Genomic DNA, 21,841 nt, shown 5'->3' on the forward strand with positions numbered 1-21,841 from the left:
CTAAATTAGATAGTTCACGCCCGGAAACTTTCAGAAAATTATCAGGAAGTTATTAGGTATTAACAGGACTTTAAGGCGTTCGACCCCAGATAAGTTTTTTGTTGTTGTTGTTGATTTGAGGGTATGTGCAGGACCAGACCAGCAGGGGGCAGTAGAGCAAACCGTGAATCTGCTCTTAGAGAAACTCTCTGTCCCTCTGTCCTTGGAGGACCCACGGATTTGAACCTGCAGTTGCCTTCTGATGCATCACAACACTCAGATTTGTTTAATCTCTCATCGTTTTGGGTCATACTAGATTGCAACATGCCTCCAAACCTTCTTAATGTCTAACTCAAGCAAGATTTTGTCCTATGTGCCATATTTGCTCTTCAGAACTTGAATTTTACTTGACATTTTTCAGCAATTACAGCAGTCCAAAATATTTTAGCTCCCTGGTTTCCCCCCTTCTGACTGAATTTTAAGCTTTGGAGTTTTTAGCATTTTCAGGCATTCAAAATGCAAATGTACCTTTCAGTGAATTGTAGACACGAGGCATGTAAGATGAACAGCCTTTAAATGCAAATTGCTGCTGCTGCTCTGGACCGTATTTATCTGTGAGCCAAATGAGACTGGACCTTAAAATGCCGATTGGAGTGTGTGGGTGGAGGACAGATTGCTCCATCCTTCATCCATCATCAGTGCATGGAGGTGGGAGAGCAACAGGGTGTGTAAAATCCAAGGTTGCTTGCCTCAGGTAGCTATAGAGGAGTGAATATAGTCGCATCCCACCAGTGTACAGAACATCAAAGCATCTCATACTACAAACAAGTTGAGTTGGAAAGAAATGAAACTGTCTGAGGAGTTTCTGTTTACTGTAGTCTTTTGTTCATTGGCAAAACAACCCATCTCTGAAGATGCTGCCCTCTGATGGTAGGACTTGGACTACACCTCTTTGTGTAGTTTGCTTTTGTGCGAAGAGATGCACGCTGGTTTCTGTTGAGCTAGATCAGAGGTAAAGCAGTTCAATAATAATTTATGCCATTTCAACATAATATCAGCACTGTGTCACCATACTGTCATAAAAGGTGGCCTAATAGCAAAGACCTTTCACTGAGGTTATTTCGACATGTCGGCTGTTGGTGAAGGCAGGGATGGAGGGTTTAGATGCAGGAGAGGTAGCTTTGTAACTCAGGCGTGTCTGTCTGCCAGGAGCCCCCTGCTGAGGGTTCGCATGCTGCAGGGAAGCTGCTTACAACCCCAAAATCCTGATCAGATCTTTGAAGGCAAAAGTGTAGCTGTGGTTGAAGAGGATTTTATTATATTCTGAGGATGTGCATGTATTTAAAATACCCTAAGCAGTATATTTGCAATGCAGACCTCTCCACCTGTCTGGGGTCAGTAATGGGGCGCCATCTGTTTAACAGCATGTGATGATTGATGATGTCATAGTGGACAAGGGCCAAAAGGGAGTGAGAAGGGGAATGCATTTATGTTTTCTATTTTGTTTAGAGCCTTAACACTGTTTATGCTACCTTCTTATTTGTGAAAGACACAATAGCAATCTTAATTACCCTCATCATGCTGCTGATGTTTCTGTGAGACAGAGCTACAGCCAGACTTAGCCTGCACATTGATTTTTAGTTCAAAGGATGCATACATCTACTGTCATTACTTATCCTCTGACAGTAAGAAGAATTAACAAACAGTGTTATTTTTTGTGGTTGTTCACTTTTACATTTTTGTTCATCTAACCCGTGGTCAGAGTAATTGTCTGAAGCCGGAGACATCAGGTCAGCCAGGTCCAGAGTTAAAACACACAATGAGGGAGCTCTGCTATCGTGGTTCTGTGTCGCTGTCTGCATGTCAATAGCTGTTGAGAGACTCGTATCAACTTGCACACACACGCATACCGTGGCGGTTTAATTAAGTGAGTGAGAATTTAGTCAATCTAAGTAGCATTAAAGATCCACCCTGCTGAAAGTTTTAGGCAGGAGCCAGCTTCTGCTGTTGTCCGAAGCTCCATATACACCCCAAGACTGGTGAAATACTTATATAATTTAGAAGGTTATCACCAGCCCCAGGTGCTGATATGGATACTGATTAGAGTCAATGCTTAAGTCCACAAAGTGGATGCTGCAGGTGCTTTTTTTGGTGCTTTTTTCCCCAACACTGATAAGCCCAGATGCTGGCAGACATTACAGAGAGGGCTGTGTGTCTGCTGGGTAGCACAAATCTTCAGCTTGACGTGTGTGTGTGTGTGTGTGTGTGTGTATTTGTTTTGTGTTGTTGTATTGTTCCATTTGACATGGGAAGTCGGAATTTCTGAGTTCAAATTCAGAAATTTCAAAGGGAATGCCATTTATCTCGGAGGTTGGAGCTGGGAATGACATCACCCCTGAGCTGACAGCGTTCCAGTTAACAAGTCGGAAAAACCTCGCTCAGCCAACTGTTACAGCTAGCCAGGTTTAGCCATTTTTACACCGGTTGATTAAAAAACGCATTGTGTGGTATTTACTCTTACTAAACACAGTAGCAACACGTCCACAGCAGTTGAACCGTACTTTGTGTACGAAAATTTGTATGAGACACAAGTACACAGAAGTGCTGATAAACGGTATAAACTACAGCTTTCAATAACTGTTTGCACTGACTGGGCCCCTGAAAAGATCCAGTAAATGGGCCCTCTGCAAATCTGCTTTACTCATTGGAAAGTCGGGAGAACCGCACTACCCCGCTTTGTTATCCAAGATGGGAATGACAGCCCATTATATCCACCTGTTGTTCCAAATCAAGTCAGTTTAATTTATTTAGCTCAGAATCACAATTTCAGGGCTTTACAATCTGTACAGCCTACGACAACCTCTATCCTCTTAATTCAAATAAGGAAAAAAAACTTTAACAGGGAAAAAGGAAGAAGCCTCAGGAATATTCAGTACAAGAACTAATTTATATTGAGTGAATGTAAAAAAAAATCTAATGCAGGTATAATGAATAATGTATTGTAATTTTCCGTTTTGTAAGATTTGTAAACGGTGCTTCTCAGTGTTGCGATGATTCCCTCCTACATCTCGTTATTGTTTGTATGTGTGTCATCTCTCTCCACCAGTGCAAACGTCATATGCAGAATTTTGTATTTTAAATGTAGCGATCGGGTGCATCATGGTCACATGTGCTCACAGCAGGAGCCACTTTCCGCAAATCTCCATCGGTTTTTGCACAGGTCGAGATAGATGTGCTCCATTGGGTGTCAGAATGGAAAAAACAGAGATTGTGATATGGGGTATATCACAATCATGGGACATGGAGATATGGGGCAAGAGGACAGTTGGAAGTGCGGGGAGCTAGAAATCAATAAAGTTGCTAAAGTCAGCCCCCTTATTATTTTGGGCCAGCGGATTGATGGCATTGTGTCGAGGTCGTGCTGCCGCAGTGACAGCCCACTTAATGTTTGCGCTTGTGTATTTTGGTCTGAAGATTATGTCCTGTGAATACACAAGGCTCAGAAATCATCCTCTGCTGCATTAAACGAGATATGTAAATGAAAAGCAAAGCTCCAGATCAAAGCATAGCATATGGGTACAGCGGACAAGTAGCAAAGGATCCCTGTGCAGTTATTCAACATTTTACAGAATATTAAACAAGGAAAAAAAAACTGAAATTATTTCTGAAGAGTTTGATTTTTTTTATTTTATTTTTTTCCTTACAGACCGTCATCTCTACGCGTCTTCATTTCCGTCTCTCTCCCCTTGTTTATTTCTCTTAATTTGAGGTAGATTTGATGGAAACGTGTAGCAGGCAGACAAGCTGTAGTGTTGTAGTTATCAGTACTGTAGACTGTATTTGAATATGAACTGAAAAGGCTATTACAGCTCAATTTCACGCCCAGTGTGATATCTGACATGTTTCTCTCTCAGTAGAAATTAGAGTTTCCTCTTTCTGTCTCTCTCTATCCCTTCACATTTTGCCTATGAATGGATAGAGAGGAATGTCTGTCTTTACACCAACCCTCCAATATTTCCTCTCATCTTGGGCCTCTGACTTTGTCACTTTCCTGCCTTAAACTTGATCAGGCTGTTTTACATCTTACAGTATCTGTGATTTGTTATTTTCTGACAGGGCCTATAATCAGTCCAACCAGTGTTCTCTACAACCCACCTTTTTCCTTAGCTTCACATTAGAAGCACAGAAGGGGCAGTCAAACTGTGCTGAAAGATCACCAGCTTATTATATTTTATTCATGTGACCATAAAGCTACACTTTCATTATCTGCAATTACGGCCTATTCTCACCTTGACTTAACAATCTTTTCTTCCTTGTCTGGCTTTCTTCCCAAGAGGCTTGAAGGCTGAATCATATCCGTTTGGCTTAAACAGGGAGAGTGTTGCTGAGGTGGAAGGATTGGAGACATTGTGTTGATGTGCTGTAAATTAGATGCATCATCGTCTCCGTTAGAAACCATGTCATTCTGAATGGATTCAGGAGCTAGTTATACAAACCTCCTCTCTCAGTGAAATCAGCAGCTCATTCGCTCTCTTGTTGCCTGCTGTTGCCTCATCACTTAACTGCTGCCTGGGTCCAATTTCACACTGTTCATTTACAAACGACAAACTGCTGGGGTTTGTACCTGTTCTGGTTTTGCTTATAAGGACTTTTTATTCAGTATTGAAGTTCGTGGGGGGCGGGAATTTTGATTTGTGCAAAAAGGTTTGTGTAAAGGTTAGATGCACAGATGGATTGGTGCTGGTACTGATTTTGTTAAGCAGATCTGGTATTGGCCAGACGAGGCAGATCCACATTAAATACAGGTTCATCGTCAGTTACATTAATTAAGTCACGACTGGCCACCAACTCAGTTGTCTCATTTTACTCGACATCAAATGTATCTAATAAGTTCTATGTAATATGGTATATTGTACGGTGTTTTAGATTTTGCGAAAAGAGAGCTTTGGTATCGGATTGGGAATTTGAATCTGCAGATATCTTGAGTTAACATATGGGGAGAGAATAAGTCTTATATTCAGATCCTTTAAAAGTAGCTATTCTGCAATATATTCCATTAAGTAAAAGTTCTGTATTCAAAATTGAATACTGATTACTGAACAGCATTTCAGTAGTGTAGCTTATTAAGGGAAGGTCCCGTTGAACAATTTTATATACTGTTGGGATGTTTAGAATGACATATAAGAATCTATCATATCTTCTAATCATATTCTACATTGTATTTTATATACTGATCATACAGTGAGATTGTAACATGTTAAAGCTTAATCTAAAAAGTAGCTGGTAAGTTGTTATATAAATAAATAGTGGAGTAGAAGTGTAAAGTAGCATAAAATAGTGTAAGTACAAGTACCTCCTTTCCACCACTGGAAGTTCTATCAGTGCATCTATCATGTAAAGCCTGTGATATGTCTGTTGTTGTTCTTGTTGTTGTGTTTAAAATATAAAATCTTTCTTGTGTCAGCTGGCCAGAGTCCACAAGCCAGGCCAGTGAACATGCCATATTTAGAGGCTAAAGCCGTTTAAGCAGTGTTACTCAATGAAAATAAAGAGCTGCTCAGCTCATTATCCAATGGAAAGGACCTCATCTGTCCTCAGAGTGAAGATAGAAAACAGTATATCTCACTGCTTCATCTATGTCTTTGGCTGTCAAACTCTTTCCCCGTCACTGTAACGTTCAGTAACACTTTCCCAAAACTACCATAAATGCAAAAGGGAGCTGGATGCAAGGAAACGGCAAAGATCAAAGTCAGTCAAAGTCAGAGGATATAGTCCAACAAGGATGAAGGGTCATCAATTAAAATCAACACACCAGAGGAAATCGGAAATATTTTAGATTACAAAACAGAGAGCATTATAAGAAAACATGCTTACAATCATCCAATGTACGAATCCTTTGAGGGAGGTCAATACTGTAACATTTGGACAAGAAATTATACACAGTATGATTAAAGTCCTTATTAACCCAGAGTTGATTCATCAAATGCCCATGCATGCTGCATGTGACATGCTGGTGACAGACCAGGGGATGTTTTACATGTTTCAGTGCATTTAGTCTCTTTGGATAGCTGCAATTAACACACCATGGTTGTTTGTTCGTCTCTGTTCTCCATAGCCAGCATTCCAATCCATCAAAATTGGTGGCTTATTTTTAAAAAAATACAAGCATGGTGTGTTTATTAGTGGACCTCAGCCTTTAGTAGTCTGAAATATAGCTCAGTACTTGAGTGATTGCTCTGCTGTAGCCTTGTCCTTGAATACAGCTATGAGGATGTGTGTAATAAATGACCCACTGTCATCTCTGCTCCACCTTGCATCTTTTGTTGACTGCTGGGCATTGGCGGAGCCGGCAGTAAGCCCCTCTCTGATTGGTGCACAGTGATTGTGGTTATAAGTGGTTTGGTCTTTGTCTTTAAACAGTGAAGAGATTCAGAGGGGGAGGGTGTGTGTGTGTGTGTGTGTGTGTGTGTGTGTGTGTATTTGTTGCAGGATGGGCTTAAGCAGAGTTGGGGGGAGGTACTTTAAGGTTAAGCTCAGTGTGCAGAGCAGAGAGAGTCTATTTAAAGGACACCGACCTCCCTCTCATGAATGATTCAACAACAGTTTGCCCCTCCCCCACCTCTCATCAAGATCAGCTGGAGGAAGTGGTTTCTCGGCCAATGGGATTACAGTTGTGTGTGTGTGTGTGTGTGTGTGTGTGTGTGTGTGTGCGCGCAGCTGAGTGGGAGAGCAAGCCTTGACAAGAAGCAACAGCAGCAGTAGCAGCTCTGCCTTTGTGTTTGTCTGTGTGTGAAGAAAATGTAGGGCAGCCGCTTGTTCTCCCTCCCTCTACCATCTCTCTCCCTATCTTTTCCTCCGTCTGTCTTTGTTTCCGCGTTGTGCTGGCGTAGCTGCAGTCGCCAAGGCGACGGCTGACATTGTTGCCTCGGCTCCACTTCCGTATTTGCAGAGGCTTTCTCTCCCTGTCTTTCTCTCCCTCTCTGTCTCGGTTTACCTCAAGGATTTACAGAGGGAGCATGTAACCTCCCTAAGGAACCATTATCTGCGTAAGGGTGTGTGTGTGTGTGTGTGTGTGTGTGTGTGACGGAGAGGTGAGGTGTCTTCAGGATCCAGACATGAATTCCTGTTGGAAAATGAAGATTCAGGTACATATTCTTGTTCTTGATAGGTGTTGCTGTTGTGGACGTTTGTCTCTGTGTTATTTTTGTTGATGATGCTGGGGTCGATGTTGTCACCGTTGTGATTTATTTTTTAGGGTTGTATGCTGTATGTCCTGTTTAAAAAACAAACAAACATATCTTTACATTCTATATACATGCACAGTTGTTCATATATAATCCTTGCTGGTTTCCATTCAGTGGTTGTTATGGTGAGGCCTTTTGCTGCAGTAGCTGAGAGATGAAAGAGTTGCCAGGAATTTGTGGTTTTGTCTGGTTAGTTTCTGAGAGTGAGTCTCAAATGGAAATTAACAGTCAAAAATGGTCTGTCTGATACCAACGTTTCTGCCTGACTGGATGTTCAGTCATGTCTGAGGCTATGAATAGGTTTATGTATGTTTGTTTTTTGCTTGTCTGTTGTATCTGCGTGTGTTTTTGTGTATTCAGCGCTATCTCTCGTGGACTCTGAACCTGTAACCTTTTATGTAGTTTTATATTCAGTGCATGTGCCTGGCAGTGCATGCATGACAGTACAGTATGTGTTCAGAGGAGCATCTGCCGCCTCTTCAGTGTGAAAGGTTGACCCACTTTCTCTTGTGCCTCTGCCCTTTGTTCAAGATGAGTGGGGGTGCACTGTATATGACTTGTGAACATCCCATATTGACTTTACTGCTGTTTACATAGTTGTGTGGTTCCGTTTTGAAAATAATCATTGTTTTGTGCAAGGCTATTTGCGTGCTGCAAGAGTGTTTGGTGATAGTTTGCTAAAGTACAGGATGTTATAAATTTCTGTATCTGGTCAGGTTCAGCACACATGAACTCACTAACCCCTCTTCTCTGTCATCTAGAGTCTTTTCCTATTTTCTCTCAGGCACCCAACTCTGCTTATGGTGCGACAGTGCAAAGAGAGGAAGCAGCTCCTGCAATGTCCTGCTGTCTTCTCTAGGGAGTGTGATTGTTTGCTAATAGCTGCACACAGAAACTCTAGACAAACACACAAGGCCTCAGTGGCAGAGTGATCTGATATAAATATGTTTTCCCCTCTCTGTCTACAGCTTAGCATATCACATCATCGACTGATGCACCAAATCACAGAGCTTTGTGTCAAATCTGCAGCTGGGGTGGGGTGGGGATTAATGCTGTCACATGTCAGGGCAGAGCTTAAAACCTGTTGGAGAGGGGAGGAGGAAAGTGTAGAGGGAGAAATGAGGGAGGGCCGGACAGGAGAGGATAGCAAAGCAGTGGGTATCATGCACACCTCCATTGCTGGTTTTCCTGCAGATATGTGATGGCTGTGGGTGTGTTGCAAAATGGACAACTCATGTAGAGCACCTCCGTTTACAACGTCCTGTTCATCTTGTTTTCCTCTGAAAGGCATTTAAAACCCCAGAGCATGGTTTTAATATTTGACAGTGCAAAGAACTGAGGACTCATGCAGTTAGTATTCAGCGTGCTGGATGCTGAATGTTCTTTTTTTTGTTTCAAAGGTTCCTACACTTCAGATAGGCTGTTCCTATTCCCAGTGGGTGCCAGAGCTCATGCTTCTCTAAGCAGCTGCTAGCTATAAAGAAGTCATTTGGTGGGCTAAGGCCTCGAGTTGGACTTTTGTTTTTAGAGTCTGCGATAGTCTTAAAGTCCCTTCGTAACTGAAGTTTCACTGAATTTGTATTTTATACCAGTCCTATAATATGAGTCTTGGTCAATAATTTCACTCTTTTCTTTGCTAAGGTGACCTCTTACTTTCTGTATGTATTTCTTTGTTTCTGCAAGCCTTTTATTGAAGGAGTATGTCACAAGGGGACTCACACACTAATAACGCAGCTGATTAGGAGGCGCTCCACTGAATTATGTGTAGCTTGACTTTTTCACACAAGTCATAAATAATGATTTATGTCATGAGGAAGTGTATGACCCGAAGTGCAGCTAATGAGGAAATGGGCTTCACTGCATTGCCATAAAAATATTTCAACATATCTTTGGATCTCTTGCTCTCTTTCGAAAGCTGTTACTGTCTGTCATATATCCTTCATCGTCAGGACCAACGTCTGATACTTTCTTTGTATTTTACTCTGGTATTGCATCTATTATGTTGCTAAATAGCTTTATTAGACGCACCGCCAGAACAGGTCATCATTCACATGGTACTGCACTGAATATGATGGTTACTTTATCTCCTCTACCATATCCTGTTTGGATATCCTGATGTAATTATGCCCAAGATGAAGAAAGATGAGGGACAGATAGAGCAGGAGGAAGAGGAGGAGGGGAAACCACAAGCATGTGTTTACATGCTGCCTATGAGAGTACAGACAGTGTGCATTTACACACTAACACACACACAAGCTGTAGATTTGTCCACAAACATAGAGGCTGAAGGGGTTTTCCTGCCTCTGCTGCAGTCTGACATTACAGGTTACAACAGTTTGAAATATGTACACATACTGCCACATTTGACAAATGTTCAATTGCTTTTTGGAAACTAGAATCTCAAATAGGTTATTTGTTCTAGTTTTTTTTACCGTCTGTGGTCAGCCAAGCTCTCCACTGATTGTTGTTACTGTGCATAGTTTAGATTTCTCATCTGGTGATGCTCTCCTTCTCAGTTGCCCTCTCAGAGCCTGTCTGCATTTCCTCCCTAAGTAGTCCCTAGACTTTGATGTGGACAGGAAACCACATAAAGCCCAACTTCCTTTCCTGATGAGACTCTGTTGGGGACATTTGCTTTTGCTGCAAGCATGCGTGTCTGTGACCCCTGAGGAGGGAGGAACTAGTCAATGCAATGTTTACTCAAATTATCTCTGTTTTCTGAGTGCATTTTGTGCATGCCAGCTGTATTTTCTCTCCTAAGATTGTGTTTTTAATGGCCTGCTTGACATTGCTGTCTTTTGATTTATGTGATTTGAGAGAGATTTCTCTGAGGAGCTGAGACTGTGCGGAGTTATCTGTGTCTGGGAAGGAAATATTTGAGTTTGCTTGTCTGCAGCATAAAACACAGACATGGTAGCCTCATTTTTAGATCTCCATTGGCAGAATGATCAGCCCTAAGAAGATCATCGTATGCTTATGCCATTTATTTCAGAGAAAACTATTCAGATGTAAACACTGCGCTGTGCAGTCCGCCACAGGCTAAATCCTCTGTTTCTGTTGTAATACCTGCAGATCCACATGCTTTACTCCTTCATCTGTCACTCTACAGTCTGTTTAGCTTTATGGTGTGTGTAGTAGGTATGGTTGTCTGTTTTAGTGTGCTGTTGTTTCCGTAGAATTCATTTTCATAACCATTTTTATGGTGCTCATTCAAGAGTGACATTGACATCTATAATTAAAGATGCACAGGTTTGTGTTTAACTTGCATCAGACGACATAAAATGCTGAAAGTGAAATCTGGCGTGCAATGTAAAGCCGATTAATGGTTTCATGTTGACTGTGCTTTTCTCTACTTCACATGTTCAGAAAACAGGTCAGGTTTATTGATTTCCAACAAATGAATTCAAGAGGTTTTTGGAATACTCTTATCATTTTGGAAATGCACCACAAATATAAATATATAATGTATAAATACACATAAAATACTACACAAGCTTGGAAAAGCAAGAGCATCAACCTACTTCAAGTCACTGCAGAGATACAACTAACACAGGTGGGCAGCAACATTACATGAGATCACCAGACTCCATGCAGTAAGTCTCGTGGTTGTTTAAGCTGTCAAACACAGAGGTTAAGCTAAGCTGCTGTACACTGAACTGTGATGATTAGGAAATTATAGCACTTCTGGTGAATGAAGAGTTCAGCAGCTTGCAGAGGTCACTTAGACATGTAATGAATTTACATAAAAAAGAACATGACTGGAAAAGAGAGATGTAGAAAGTAATTTCTATAAATCCCTGCGCACACACAAACCACTGCCCATTAATTTCACTGATTTAATTCTTTGGACAGTCCCCTCATTACCATTGTCTGATAGCTATCATTCATTTGGCTTCTATGTCTCTTACTTCACGTCTCTTCCTTTGTCACTTCTACCTAGAATCTCTTCGCCCCTCCCTCCTATTCTTGCTACAATGTCAGCCATTTGTAGTAGGAAATGATAAAATCAACTCCTGACTGCCACGTAAAACTCTGACTCACAGGAAGGAGGTGCTTAGTGTTGTCTAACCCATCTCTCTAAATATGTTTTAGAGCTCAGTAAAGACATCATTGTTGAACATAGTTTGCGCTGGATGGAAGCCATTTCCCAAGGTGTCTGGTAAAATGTCCAGAATCGGTTTTACCTTTTCATACTGTCCTTGGATTGGTTATTTTCTGCCTTCTGACATCCTGAATCAAAAAGCTTTCACATACTACACCGATTCCAAAAGCACTGTTTTCACTCTGTGTGATTCCATTAACTGCTGGTAACAGGGAGTATGTTTTAACAAGGAGCTGCAGTCAATGCTTGGCTCTGAGGCAGAAGAGGCTGAAGATGTTGGTTAATTGTGTCTCTGCAGTGACTTGAAGCAGGCTGATGCTCTTTCTTTTCCAAAAAAGTAGTATTTTTATGTTTATATTTGTGATGCATTTCCAAAATGATCAGAGCATTCTAGGCAACAGAAATGTTGGCGTCTACATATTAATGGCAATGATGAGAAGTGATTGTTGACTTTTATTTTTTTATTTTTTCCACTGACAGAAGCCTTAACTGACTACAATGTCCTACAGCTAAAAGGCTTGTTGTGACTAAGGAACACTACTGTTGCACTCTACTACTACAAAAACAAACTCTTGCGACGTCATGTTACTATTTCTGAGTGTTTCAGATGCAGCAAGTCCTCTGATACTTCTGGGAAGCAAAGATAACTCAAGAGTAGATTAAATCAGTTTGGGGAAATGGATGGAACAAAAAAATTGCCTTGAAAGTGTAAATGCAGAATATGTAGTGCATAACAGAATGATAGTAGTTCTATTTACATATATATGTAATACAAAACATATTTTTGTCCAGTTCACAAACCATAGTTATTCTTTTATAACTGTCTCAATCTGTCTGTGCCCCCCATCCCATGTCTGCCCCCCCTGCCCGGCCCCGTGACAAATCAATACATATTTAAATAAATAATAAAACAGACAAAGGAGTATATTAATACTCTCTTGTTAAAGTAAAATCTATCTGGCACAACATGGTATCCAGCCCTTCATACTCTATACCAGGCTGCTGGGCAGGACAGGTTTTTAAAAAAAACAACAACAAAAAAACAAACTCTCAATCTTACATGACAAGAGGAAGGGTGTCAAGCTTGCCAAGCAGCTCTCATCTGTGACCCTGAAATATCGTGTGAAATCACGTTTCATGTCTGTGTTAGAACTGATACTCCTATAGTATAGGTGAGTGCACCCATGCTGGGAGTATGTTTGTATTCTGAGAAGCTGCTGACCTCAAACCATAAACCTCTTTATGTGCTGCCTCTTGATGGTGGTGTGAAATTGTGCAGAAATAAGAATGAAAGTTATATATTAGCATAATTCTGTTGTCTAATATAGAACAACATATTTACCTGGTTGGTTCATGGAATGACAAAATATCTAAATGTTTTAAGGGGTGCAACTAATGATTGTTTTTATTATTGATTTATAAATAACTGAAATGATTAATAAAAGTTGTTACCAGTTGATTTCTTGATTGATTCAGATTGACTGAATTATTTCACCTCTAGCCCCTGTTTAGTTTGCAGTTCAATCTGACATGTTCTTGAAAGACAGCACAGATGGTGGATTTAACTAGTTTTTAATAAAGCTCAATTGAGGATCGTAACTTCATGAAGAATAGATGCATATCAAAGAAGCTGGGTTAAATCCACAAAGGTTTTATCTTTTGAGATTCTTGCATAAAAGCGGCTATAAAAAATAAAGGCTGAGCTCTCCTCCCTGTGGGCCAAGAACAGAGCCCTGAAAGACGCCATGATGCCTGTGAACACAACCTCTCCTCCCGCTTTGCAGTATTCTCCTAAGCTTCGTTTTCTTACAAGCTCCAGTCTGAAAGTTGTGTTATCAAAGCCTGGAGCTGCGAACAGACCCACAGAGGAGGTGGAGAAAGACGGACACAGCGGACTGTGAAACCTGAAACCTTCTATATCAGAATTATGCATGAACCCAGAGAATACCGCCCTTTATAGTCTACAGTCATGGTTGCAGTGAAGGTGAGTCCCAGACTTTGTCCTGGAGGTAACACAGTTTGAGAGAGAGGATTTTTAGAAAAATGGGGTTAGAAAGAAAGGGAGGACGCACAGAAATGGTGTTGATTTATTTCCTTCCTCATCTTTTGTCATCCGTCTGCAGCCTCTCTGCTGTAATCACTGCTGACTATAAACGTCATTGGTCCATTTGTGGCCTTGTTACTCTCCAGAAACCCTTGGGCCGGGCATATCTGCTTGTTACTCCATTTTTGGACAAGAAGGAAGGATTAAGGGCAAGGATCATCAATTTGTTCTATTCTTTTGCTGCGCCTGTTATCCCAGACTGTCATGTCCTGTAAAAAGTGATATTTTATTTATATATATTTTTATCCTCCATGACAATCTGACAATTGATTTTGTGCTGAAATTGCACCCATTAAGAGCTGTATTTACCATTTTGTGGCATTGTATGAAAGGAGGTAAAGAGGTAATGACATGGAGATGGATGAGAACTGTTTCATTTTAATCCACTATTACAGTAAAAGACAGAGCTCATGCCCCTCTATGCAGTTTATATCAGCAGAACCACTGGTGCAAAACATACAAACTTTAGTGGGGGGATTTGAAGGCTTTTTCTGTCCTCATTCAGATTAAAACACAAGATGCCTACAGTCTGAGATCGGAGATAATGGCCACTGCATCGCAGCTGACATTTTAGTTTGTCAAAGTGATGGGAAATTGCATATAGATGTTTATTCAGAATTTAGTTTTCTTCTTAATGTCAGCTCTTTGCCTCAGCAGATAATGGAAGCTTTTGCTGTTGCTAAGTGAACAGTTGACTGTTGGAGAATTAGAGGTGAGACATAGGAGAGATGTCTGATGTGTGTTTAATTGCAGTCTCTACACTGACCACAAATCATAGGCCTTTGCTCCCAATAAGACCGGTCGAGGGTGTGACGGTAGTTTAAAGGTCAAGTATTTGAATGTTTGTATTATCCAAACGCAGCTGATGAAAACAATTATCATTGTTACATCTCAGAAACAACATCCAAGTTGACATCAGTATGGCTGGGAGGGTCTGTGTGACCACGGGGGGTGTGTGTGTGTGTGTGTGTGTGTCTTGTCCTGAGGCATTTTGTGAGACAGAATGAAAATAAGGATGAGGATGAAGCAGGGATTGATAGAAAGACTTGGCGCATACAGTATACTCTATCACCATGGCAACTAGTCATGGCGAGGACACGAGAGGCGCTACAGTAATTAAGGATTGGAAGCACATCATGTTGTCTTGGTGTGTGTGTGTGTGTGTGTGTGTGTGTGTGTGTGTAGACTCATGGTTCATGAGTTTCTGTGTGCAAGGTTAATGTACTTCCTGTTTGGAGGAGGATGGCAGAGGTAACACTTAAGCTGCTGCTGCTTCTGAACAACATGAGGGAAGTTCTCAGGGTCGAGATTTCCACACAAACATATGCTGCCTGTCAGTGTGTGTCCCAATGAGTCCCAAAATCTTTATATTCTTAAAACAAGTGAAAAAATGTAGAATAATCTAGAAAATGACTTGTTTTAAGCAGCTAGTGGTGTGTCCTAGGAATGGCAATGTCTGTCAGTTGGTCTGAAATATCTCAAGGACAATTCAGTGGATTGCCACGTAATTTGGTCGAGACGTCTATGCTCTCTTGGGACGAATTGTAATCACTCTGAAGGTCTGACCTGTCATCTAGCACCATCATTAAGTCAAATTTTAGAAAATATACTCTTTTTTTTTTTTTTTTTTTAAATGGCTTGAAATAATATATAATAATGGTTGATTTCTAGGGTTATATAATAAGCATCCATGTGTAGTCTACTGTGTGCACTGTACTTGATGAGAGCTTGGAGGAAATCTTTACCCACTTTAATGTGGCTATGCTTCCATGTGTACATTATATAGACAGTTAAAAAAAACTCTCCCCAGATAGCTGATTTACAAAGATTTGTTAGTGTCCAAAGCACCACAGCCGTGTCAGACCCGGTGTGAACTCGGCATTTTGTATCTATGATTGATTACTCATTAAGGAACCACACAAGGCTTTAATAGCAACACTGAATGCAGCACAACACCCTAGTGGCTGTTTATCTGCGTTTCTGATGCAAGCTGAGAGCACTGAGTGGGAATCGTCGATCATTTGTGCTCAAAACAAAACTTGACTGTGCTGACAGTATTGGCCCATGTCACTCCCTGGGTAATGTTACAAATATTGTGACACCATTTGATTTGGAGTTTGGATGGTTGCCTTATGTGACATCTTGTCTTCCTTTTTGTCTTGTGCCAGAAGAACTTAATTTCCAACATAAGATGGCAAACTGCAGCTGAGGAATTAAATTTTGTTGTGCTCCTTAGGAGACTATGAATCTATTCCTGCTAAAGACTATAGTATTTCTACATTCATATTATCATATCTACACTATAAAAACTTAGGCTTATCTTATCTGCGTATATTGTCATTTAGCTACACTAACAGCATGGCTCAGTGGATGGCTATATTAGTCAATCTACCTCTTTGGTCCTGACTGAAATATCTCACAAACAATGTTAATTGGATTGCCATTAAATTTGGAACAGAGACTCATGGTACCCAGACATCCTACCCTATCCAATCCTACTGACTTGGCAATCCTCTGACTTTACCTCAAGCGCCACCATGAGGTTGAGATTTTTTGGATTTTAGTGAAATTAATAAACTACTAAATAGATAGTCATGATGTCCCCCTCAGGATGATTTGTACCATAGCACCATTATCAGATCAAAATGTCCTTTTGTCCAGTACTTTTGTCTCTGAACAAATATCTGCAAAACAAATGACATTCCAGCCTCAACTGTAGCTTGTGTTTATTGCTAATTAGCATTCTGACACGATGATCTAAGCTTGTGAACATGGTAAACATTGTAACTGCTAACCATTAGCATGTTAGCATTGTCATTGTGAGCATATTAGCATGCTAATGTTAGCATTTAGCTCACAGCACCCCTGCACCTACTTGAAGTTCTCCACAGACTCATACATAGTCTCATAGTAACAGTTTATGTCTGTTCTGAAATGGTCATATGTGAATTATGTGTTTATGTCAAACAGCTGTCATTGCACAGCACTATCTATTACAAATAAAGTGTGATGCCAATGGTAATTATGGGGCATATGCCAATTCTCACTTTGCAGAATTCATATGTAAATTGGACAGGTTTCTGAATGTGTTTTTTCACTCACTGGAGCTGTCTTTCTTTTCTTCTTTTACAGAATGAAAAGCCTCTGGGTCATTCTGCAAGCAGGTCCAGCAATATATCAAAGGTGAGCAAAGCACACACAAATAGAAAAGTTTGAATCAATGATGTATGGCCTTCCTCTGCCACAGGGAGTGAAAAGGGAAAGAACGTATAGACAGGAGGGCAGCGGTGAGGTGAGTTGTGGAGGAAAGATATTGACAGGACAGATAGACATGCAATGGAGTGAGAACAGCTGATAGATAACCTAGCCCACTCGCATCACTTCGTCCCAATCAGAGCTGCCTCCAAAATCAACCTCCCGAGAGCAGACGTGTCTGTCTTTACACCTCAGCTCAGTGTGTCTGTCAGACAAGCCTCTTCTCTCTGTGACTCTTGTCTTTCTCTATTTTTTCCCCGTCTTTCCTCCCTGTCCTCTCCATCACTCCCCCGGGCAGTGCTACGGCCTGAATTGAATCTGACTCAAGGGTTTCAATCCTTGTTCTCCTGAGCCTCTTACAGGATAAACCTTTTACTTGTACTAATAGATGTCAGGGTCACCTCATCAACAGGGGACCGCTCTGGCAATAATGGCTGATCCACGAGCCATTCGCTCTTTTAACTTAAGGATTCTGGGGGAGGGGACAAGAGAGGTGTATAGTGCAGGGGTCAGTAAAAAAAACACTGACCACTTTACGTAAACTCTTAACTCACTGATTGTTTATGGTATTGATTTGAATTCACAATTTAAGATATTCTTAAATCTATATCAGTTTGATAGCAGATAACAGATGTACAGTGAAAGTAAAATCAACCGTGGCACTGTGCTACAGAGAGAAAATTCTGTTCTTGTACACCTGGAGTCTTGTTTTTGTAGCTGTCATTCTTGGATATGATACAGTTTTGCTCACCAATTAAATTTGAGAGATCCAAACACCACAGCTTTATAACAGAGTACATTTAGGCAAGCAGCATGAGTGGCCCAACCAAACAAATCCCCGCTTTAACCCACTTCTCTACACCACTCATAGTGAAACCAAAAGTACACAAACCTAAAATGTCATTCATTACATTGTAAAATTGTGTTGCGTGCAAAACTGCAGTCAGTAGAAAGTCTGTCAAAGTTGAACCAGGAAGTGCACTTTCAAATGTTTACAAGGGATCACTTTGGTTAATAATTTTAAAGTAAGATAACCATGTGTTGTCTTGTGTCTGTAATCACCTTTGGTCTCTGATAAAAATGATATCTGAAATTATGAAACTAAGGCTCATATAAGTAAGAAATGCTTGACAAATGCCTGAACAAAAATAGCATTCCCCTCCTTCCTTTAAAGGAGTAATACCTCGAGTTTGATGAACCTTTGATTCAAATCATGTTTGTAAGCTAAAGATAAAGCAACAGTCAGCAGCCAGCAAACTTAGCTTAGCATAAAGGCTGGAAACGGGGAAAGCTTGCCTTGCTCTGACTGAAGGTAACACAACCTACCAGCACATTTGAAGCTCACAAATTAACACACTGAATCTTGTTTGTTTCATTCCTGTAAAAAAACTGTAAAAGATATGAGAGTCGGATCAAACTTCCCCTCAAACTCTCAGCAAGATAGCGAATAAGCGAATTTCCCAAAATGAACTATTCCTTTAAAGGTTTCCAACAGGGTTTTGTTTAGCCTGTGGAGAGAGCAGTGTCGGTCTGGAGCTGCTGTGGCAGGATAGTTTGGTTGATAGTTTAAGGAGGCTTAAAAAAGCTGAAACCAATAAAACACTCCTTGTTTTACAGATCAGCATGGGGCATCTCGGTAATTCCAAATATTATCTAGTTTGAACAAGGCTGAATATGATATAGTATCATGTATCAGTATGTGATGGTGATGAATTCATTTAGTCAAGTGTGAAACACACACAAGATGGCCAAATGAGCGCCAAGTATTTCATCTGTGAACGGAGGGCTGGGCTTGTTTAGCGGTTTCTGAACAACGTGCAATATCATTGAATTTCCTACCTAGTCCGCCATTCTTCTGATAAATGTGTGTGTAATGAAGTGATAGATATAAAGTTTGAACAACTAAGTTTTACAGCTTTAATTAATAATCAGCAGTCTGCCTGCCAGCTGGTGTTCCCTGCTCCTTTCTAAAGGAACTGGCAGGTTTTAAATCTGTATTAAATGTCCTCTGGGCTCTCAAGTCTGCCAGGAGTCTCACCCGTGCGAGTAACTTGTGACTGGAAAGGTTGCTGGTTTGAATTTTTAGACCAGTTGGAAATACCTGAAAGAAGTCCTTTCCAAATTCCTGACAGATATTGTCAAAGACTTAAACTAAAATCACAATATTTAAAAGCAGATTGATATAGAGGTGTAATATATTTTCGGTAACACACAGTCTTCCTGAAACCACTTTCCCTGGAAGCTACTTGAATCAGAATATGATCTGTGAGACGACACAAGATTATTTCATGCATATATGCAGTTTCCCCGCTCTCTGCAGTATTGGCAGAATGAGATGGAGGATTTCATATTTCCAGCAGTGACTCAAATGTTCCTTTCTTGCTGAAAGAATATAAAATGTAGGGCAAGTTTATTTATGACGCATAGCTCCAGAAAATGAAAGATAAAGGCACTTTATGGATCAAGGTAAAATGTACAGCTGGTAAGAACCCCTGTTAATTTACAAGTGTCTTGTCTATATGAGCTGCTGAAGACAGTTTAATGGGAGAGCTTCGCTGATAACACGATTTATTTAATTTATTTCCACATGAGCTCCAGCCAGACTCAAAATAAGGACACCAAAACAAACCCTGCGCTGCTTCACATGGCACAAATTCAAGCTGATTCACATCGACTCGTGTCAGATCAAATCAAAAATGAATGTACTCGTATCCAATTGTTGACCTACTTAAATGATATCTCTCTGCATAAATAGCCACAGCATAGGCCTGAGAGGAATATTTTATAACATCTCCAGCTTGGCATGACAATACGGTCAGGATAATTCGTATGTGAACCCTCAAATACCAAAGAATTTGTTCATTCTGTCAAAGCACTGGCTGTAGTTTTATACTGATAACCAGGCAGGGGACTTTATAGCTTCTAGCTTCTGGCTTTTTTCATGCTGACAGTCTCTGAACTGTTGGTGTTTTCTTCTCCTCTTAGCGGACGACTCAGACAAATCTGCTCTCTAGATATCCAGTTACTTGTAAGACACCCCCTGTAACACCTGTCATGAGACACACACACACACACACACACACACACACACACACACATACACACACACACACACCAGGAGAGAAAGATTTATATAATATTAGGAAAACAAGCTGCAGCATTTAGCCAGGGGGGTGAGTTGTTTCATAAAGATGATATTGCTTCCATCAGTGAGCTTGTCAATGTGATGATGGTGGTGGGGGGTAAGGATATAGATATAAATATATACATATATCCAAAGCCCAAAATTCATTATCTGTTGTCTGGACTTGTTTGTTCATGTATTCATTCATTCAGAAGGTGTCTTTTATCGAGCTGTTTAGAAAGAACTTGTCTAGAGAGTTGTGAAAAAATGGAGTTTCCTCCTTGTGCAGAAGCTCAGCAATGTTTCTGTCTTTTTTCCATCTGTGAAACACCATAAACATATATATGTTGAAGATAGATGTGTAAAGATCTACTGCTTGCAGTACAATTAACTCCTCCCTCTGAGTTTGAACTGAGGCCAGTGTGAAATGTGTGAAAGTGGATGGACATGCATGACCTTGACCTCTTGTGCACTACTCTCTGTTGTATGCTTCCCCTGGACATCTGTGTGGACTGACCCTTACTTCCTTTACCTATTTAATTTAATGTTTTATTTTATATTTTGGATCATCACTATTGACACACAGATGTGTACTCAAACAGGAAGATGTGTCTTGAGAAGATATAATTTGATGTTTACTGGCTCTGTGTGCTGGTTTTCCCCGAAAATAGTAGATCAACTCTTAATGCTTTGCAGTCCTATTATCAATGTATATGTGATGTTGAACTGCATCCCTTATACCCATTTTGTTTAATGACCTTGTACGTTGTTGTTCATCCTAAAATGTTTAATAATAAATAAATGGTCAGTGTAGAATTTATAAAAGCAGCTCTGAAAGCTTTAGTGGGCTCAGGATAGCCCAGTGATTTGGCAGGAGGTGAGTTTCCGTTCGGCGAGGTCAGGAGGCTTAGCTGTCTCTCTAGCACCGTGCCAGGGAGCTGTGCTATGCCTCCTACGCTGTTTGGGAAGGTAATTAAACTATTACAGTCCTCTATAAAGACACAAAGCGGCCACCCAGTGCTCAGTGGGCTGCCTTTTATACTCAGCCAAACATCTGGTGGTGCTCTAAAATTCAAGTTGCTGCAGTTTTGCTGCGTTTGGGGCTCCATTGCTGTGGTGCGCATCCCGAGTCTGTCCTCCAGAGCTGTACAGGACCAGATTGGCAGACCACTGGTGTTGAAAAAAGGCACAGAGGCACACCACTATTTTGAAGAAAATAATTGTTAATTTCTTGGAACATATCATAGTTTGTTTTCTTTGTTGAATTGCAGGCAGCATAGCTCATTTTTACAGGTACTGCTGCTGAAGCTGGCTCCAGTCCTTGGAGAAACCAGGCTTGAATGGTTTTATAGCAAAATGCTATGGGTGAAAAATGCCATTATTGCTTCTTTGTCTGCAAATACAATGAAACCTATGGAGGAAAGTCAAAAAAATAATATAACCACTAATGGAAAGCACCCTGATCACACGATTTACAAGCTATGTAGGGCTTCACCTACAGTGATCAACTGTATGATAGATTAATCTGATTATACTTCAATGAATCTTGAGTGGTATTGATCTTCTCATTGAACCCGCAGCTAGAAAGTCAATAAACATTTCCTAAAATATTAAACTAGTCCTTTTAAAGTTTGTTTTTGACCTTGGAAAGAGTACAGTCTTAAAGTCCTCTTGCTAGGTTTTGCCAGAACTGTCAACCCTATAACATGGTCTACCTCCATTATTGTCCCATCACAACTGAGCAAACTCTAGTATCTAGTATCTATTCATATCTAGTAAGTGGACCTTGAATTTGGATTGGATGTTTTTTCAAACATAAAAATGTAAAGTATGTATTTTTTTAACTATAAAATATGTAAAAAAGAAAACAGATTACAGTTTGATGTGAAAGTGATGTTGATGAGGCTAAATGGATTTTGACACCTTGGGATTGTTTTGTATTGTTTTCAAGAATGAATTATGATTCCTATCTTCTATGTTGCTTTTCTATTGGCATCTTGTCAAAATCTGGTCCATACACACAGCCTGTTCAG

At 40.5% G+C, this 21,841-nt stretch overlaps 1 protein-coding gene across 3 annotated transcripts in view; it reads left to right on the forward strand.

Moving 5' to 3' along the window:
* march8 (membrane-associated ring finger (C3HC4) 8) overlaps positions 1 to 21,841 on the forward strand; it is a 73,653-nt gene that overhangs the window by 34,321 nt on the left and 17,491 nt on the right. For 2 of the 3 annotated variants that reach the window (XM_038736972.1, XM_038736971.1), the window contains one exon: positions 16,562 to 16,612. In XM_038736972.1, the coding sequence (XP_038592900.1) occupies positions 16,562 to 16,612 (51 nt within the window). Of the gene's footprint in view, positions 1 to 6,690; positions 7,125 to 16,561; positions 16,613 to 21,841 lie in introns of those variants that run through there. The other variant, XM_038736973.1, reaches the window with a different exon arrangement.

The sequence above is a fragment of the Micropterus salmoides genome, unplaced genomic scaffold (assembly GCF_014851395.1).
Source record: "Micropterus salmoides isolate LMB-PRFRI ecotype aquatic unplaced genomic scaffold, ASM1485139v1 Ms_hic_scaffold_22, whole genome shotgun sequence".
Taxonomy (NCBI): domain Eukaryota; kingdom Metazoa; phylum Chordata; class Actinopteri; order Centrarchiformes; family Centrarchidae; genus Micropterus; species Micropterus salmoides.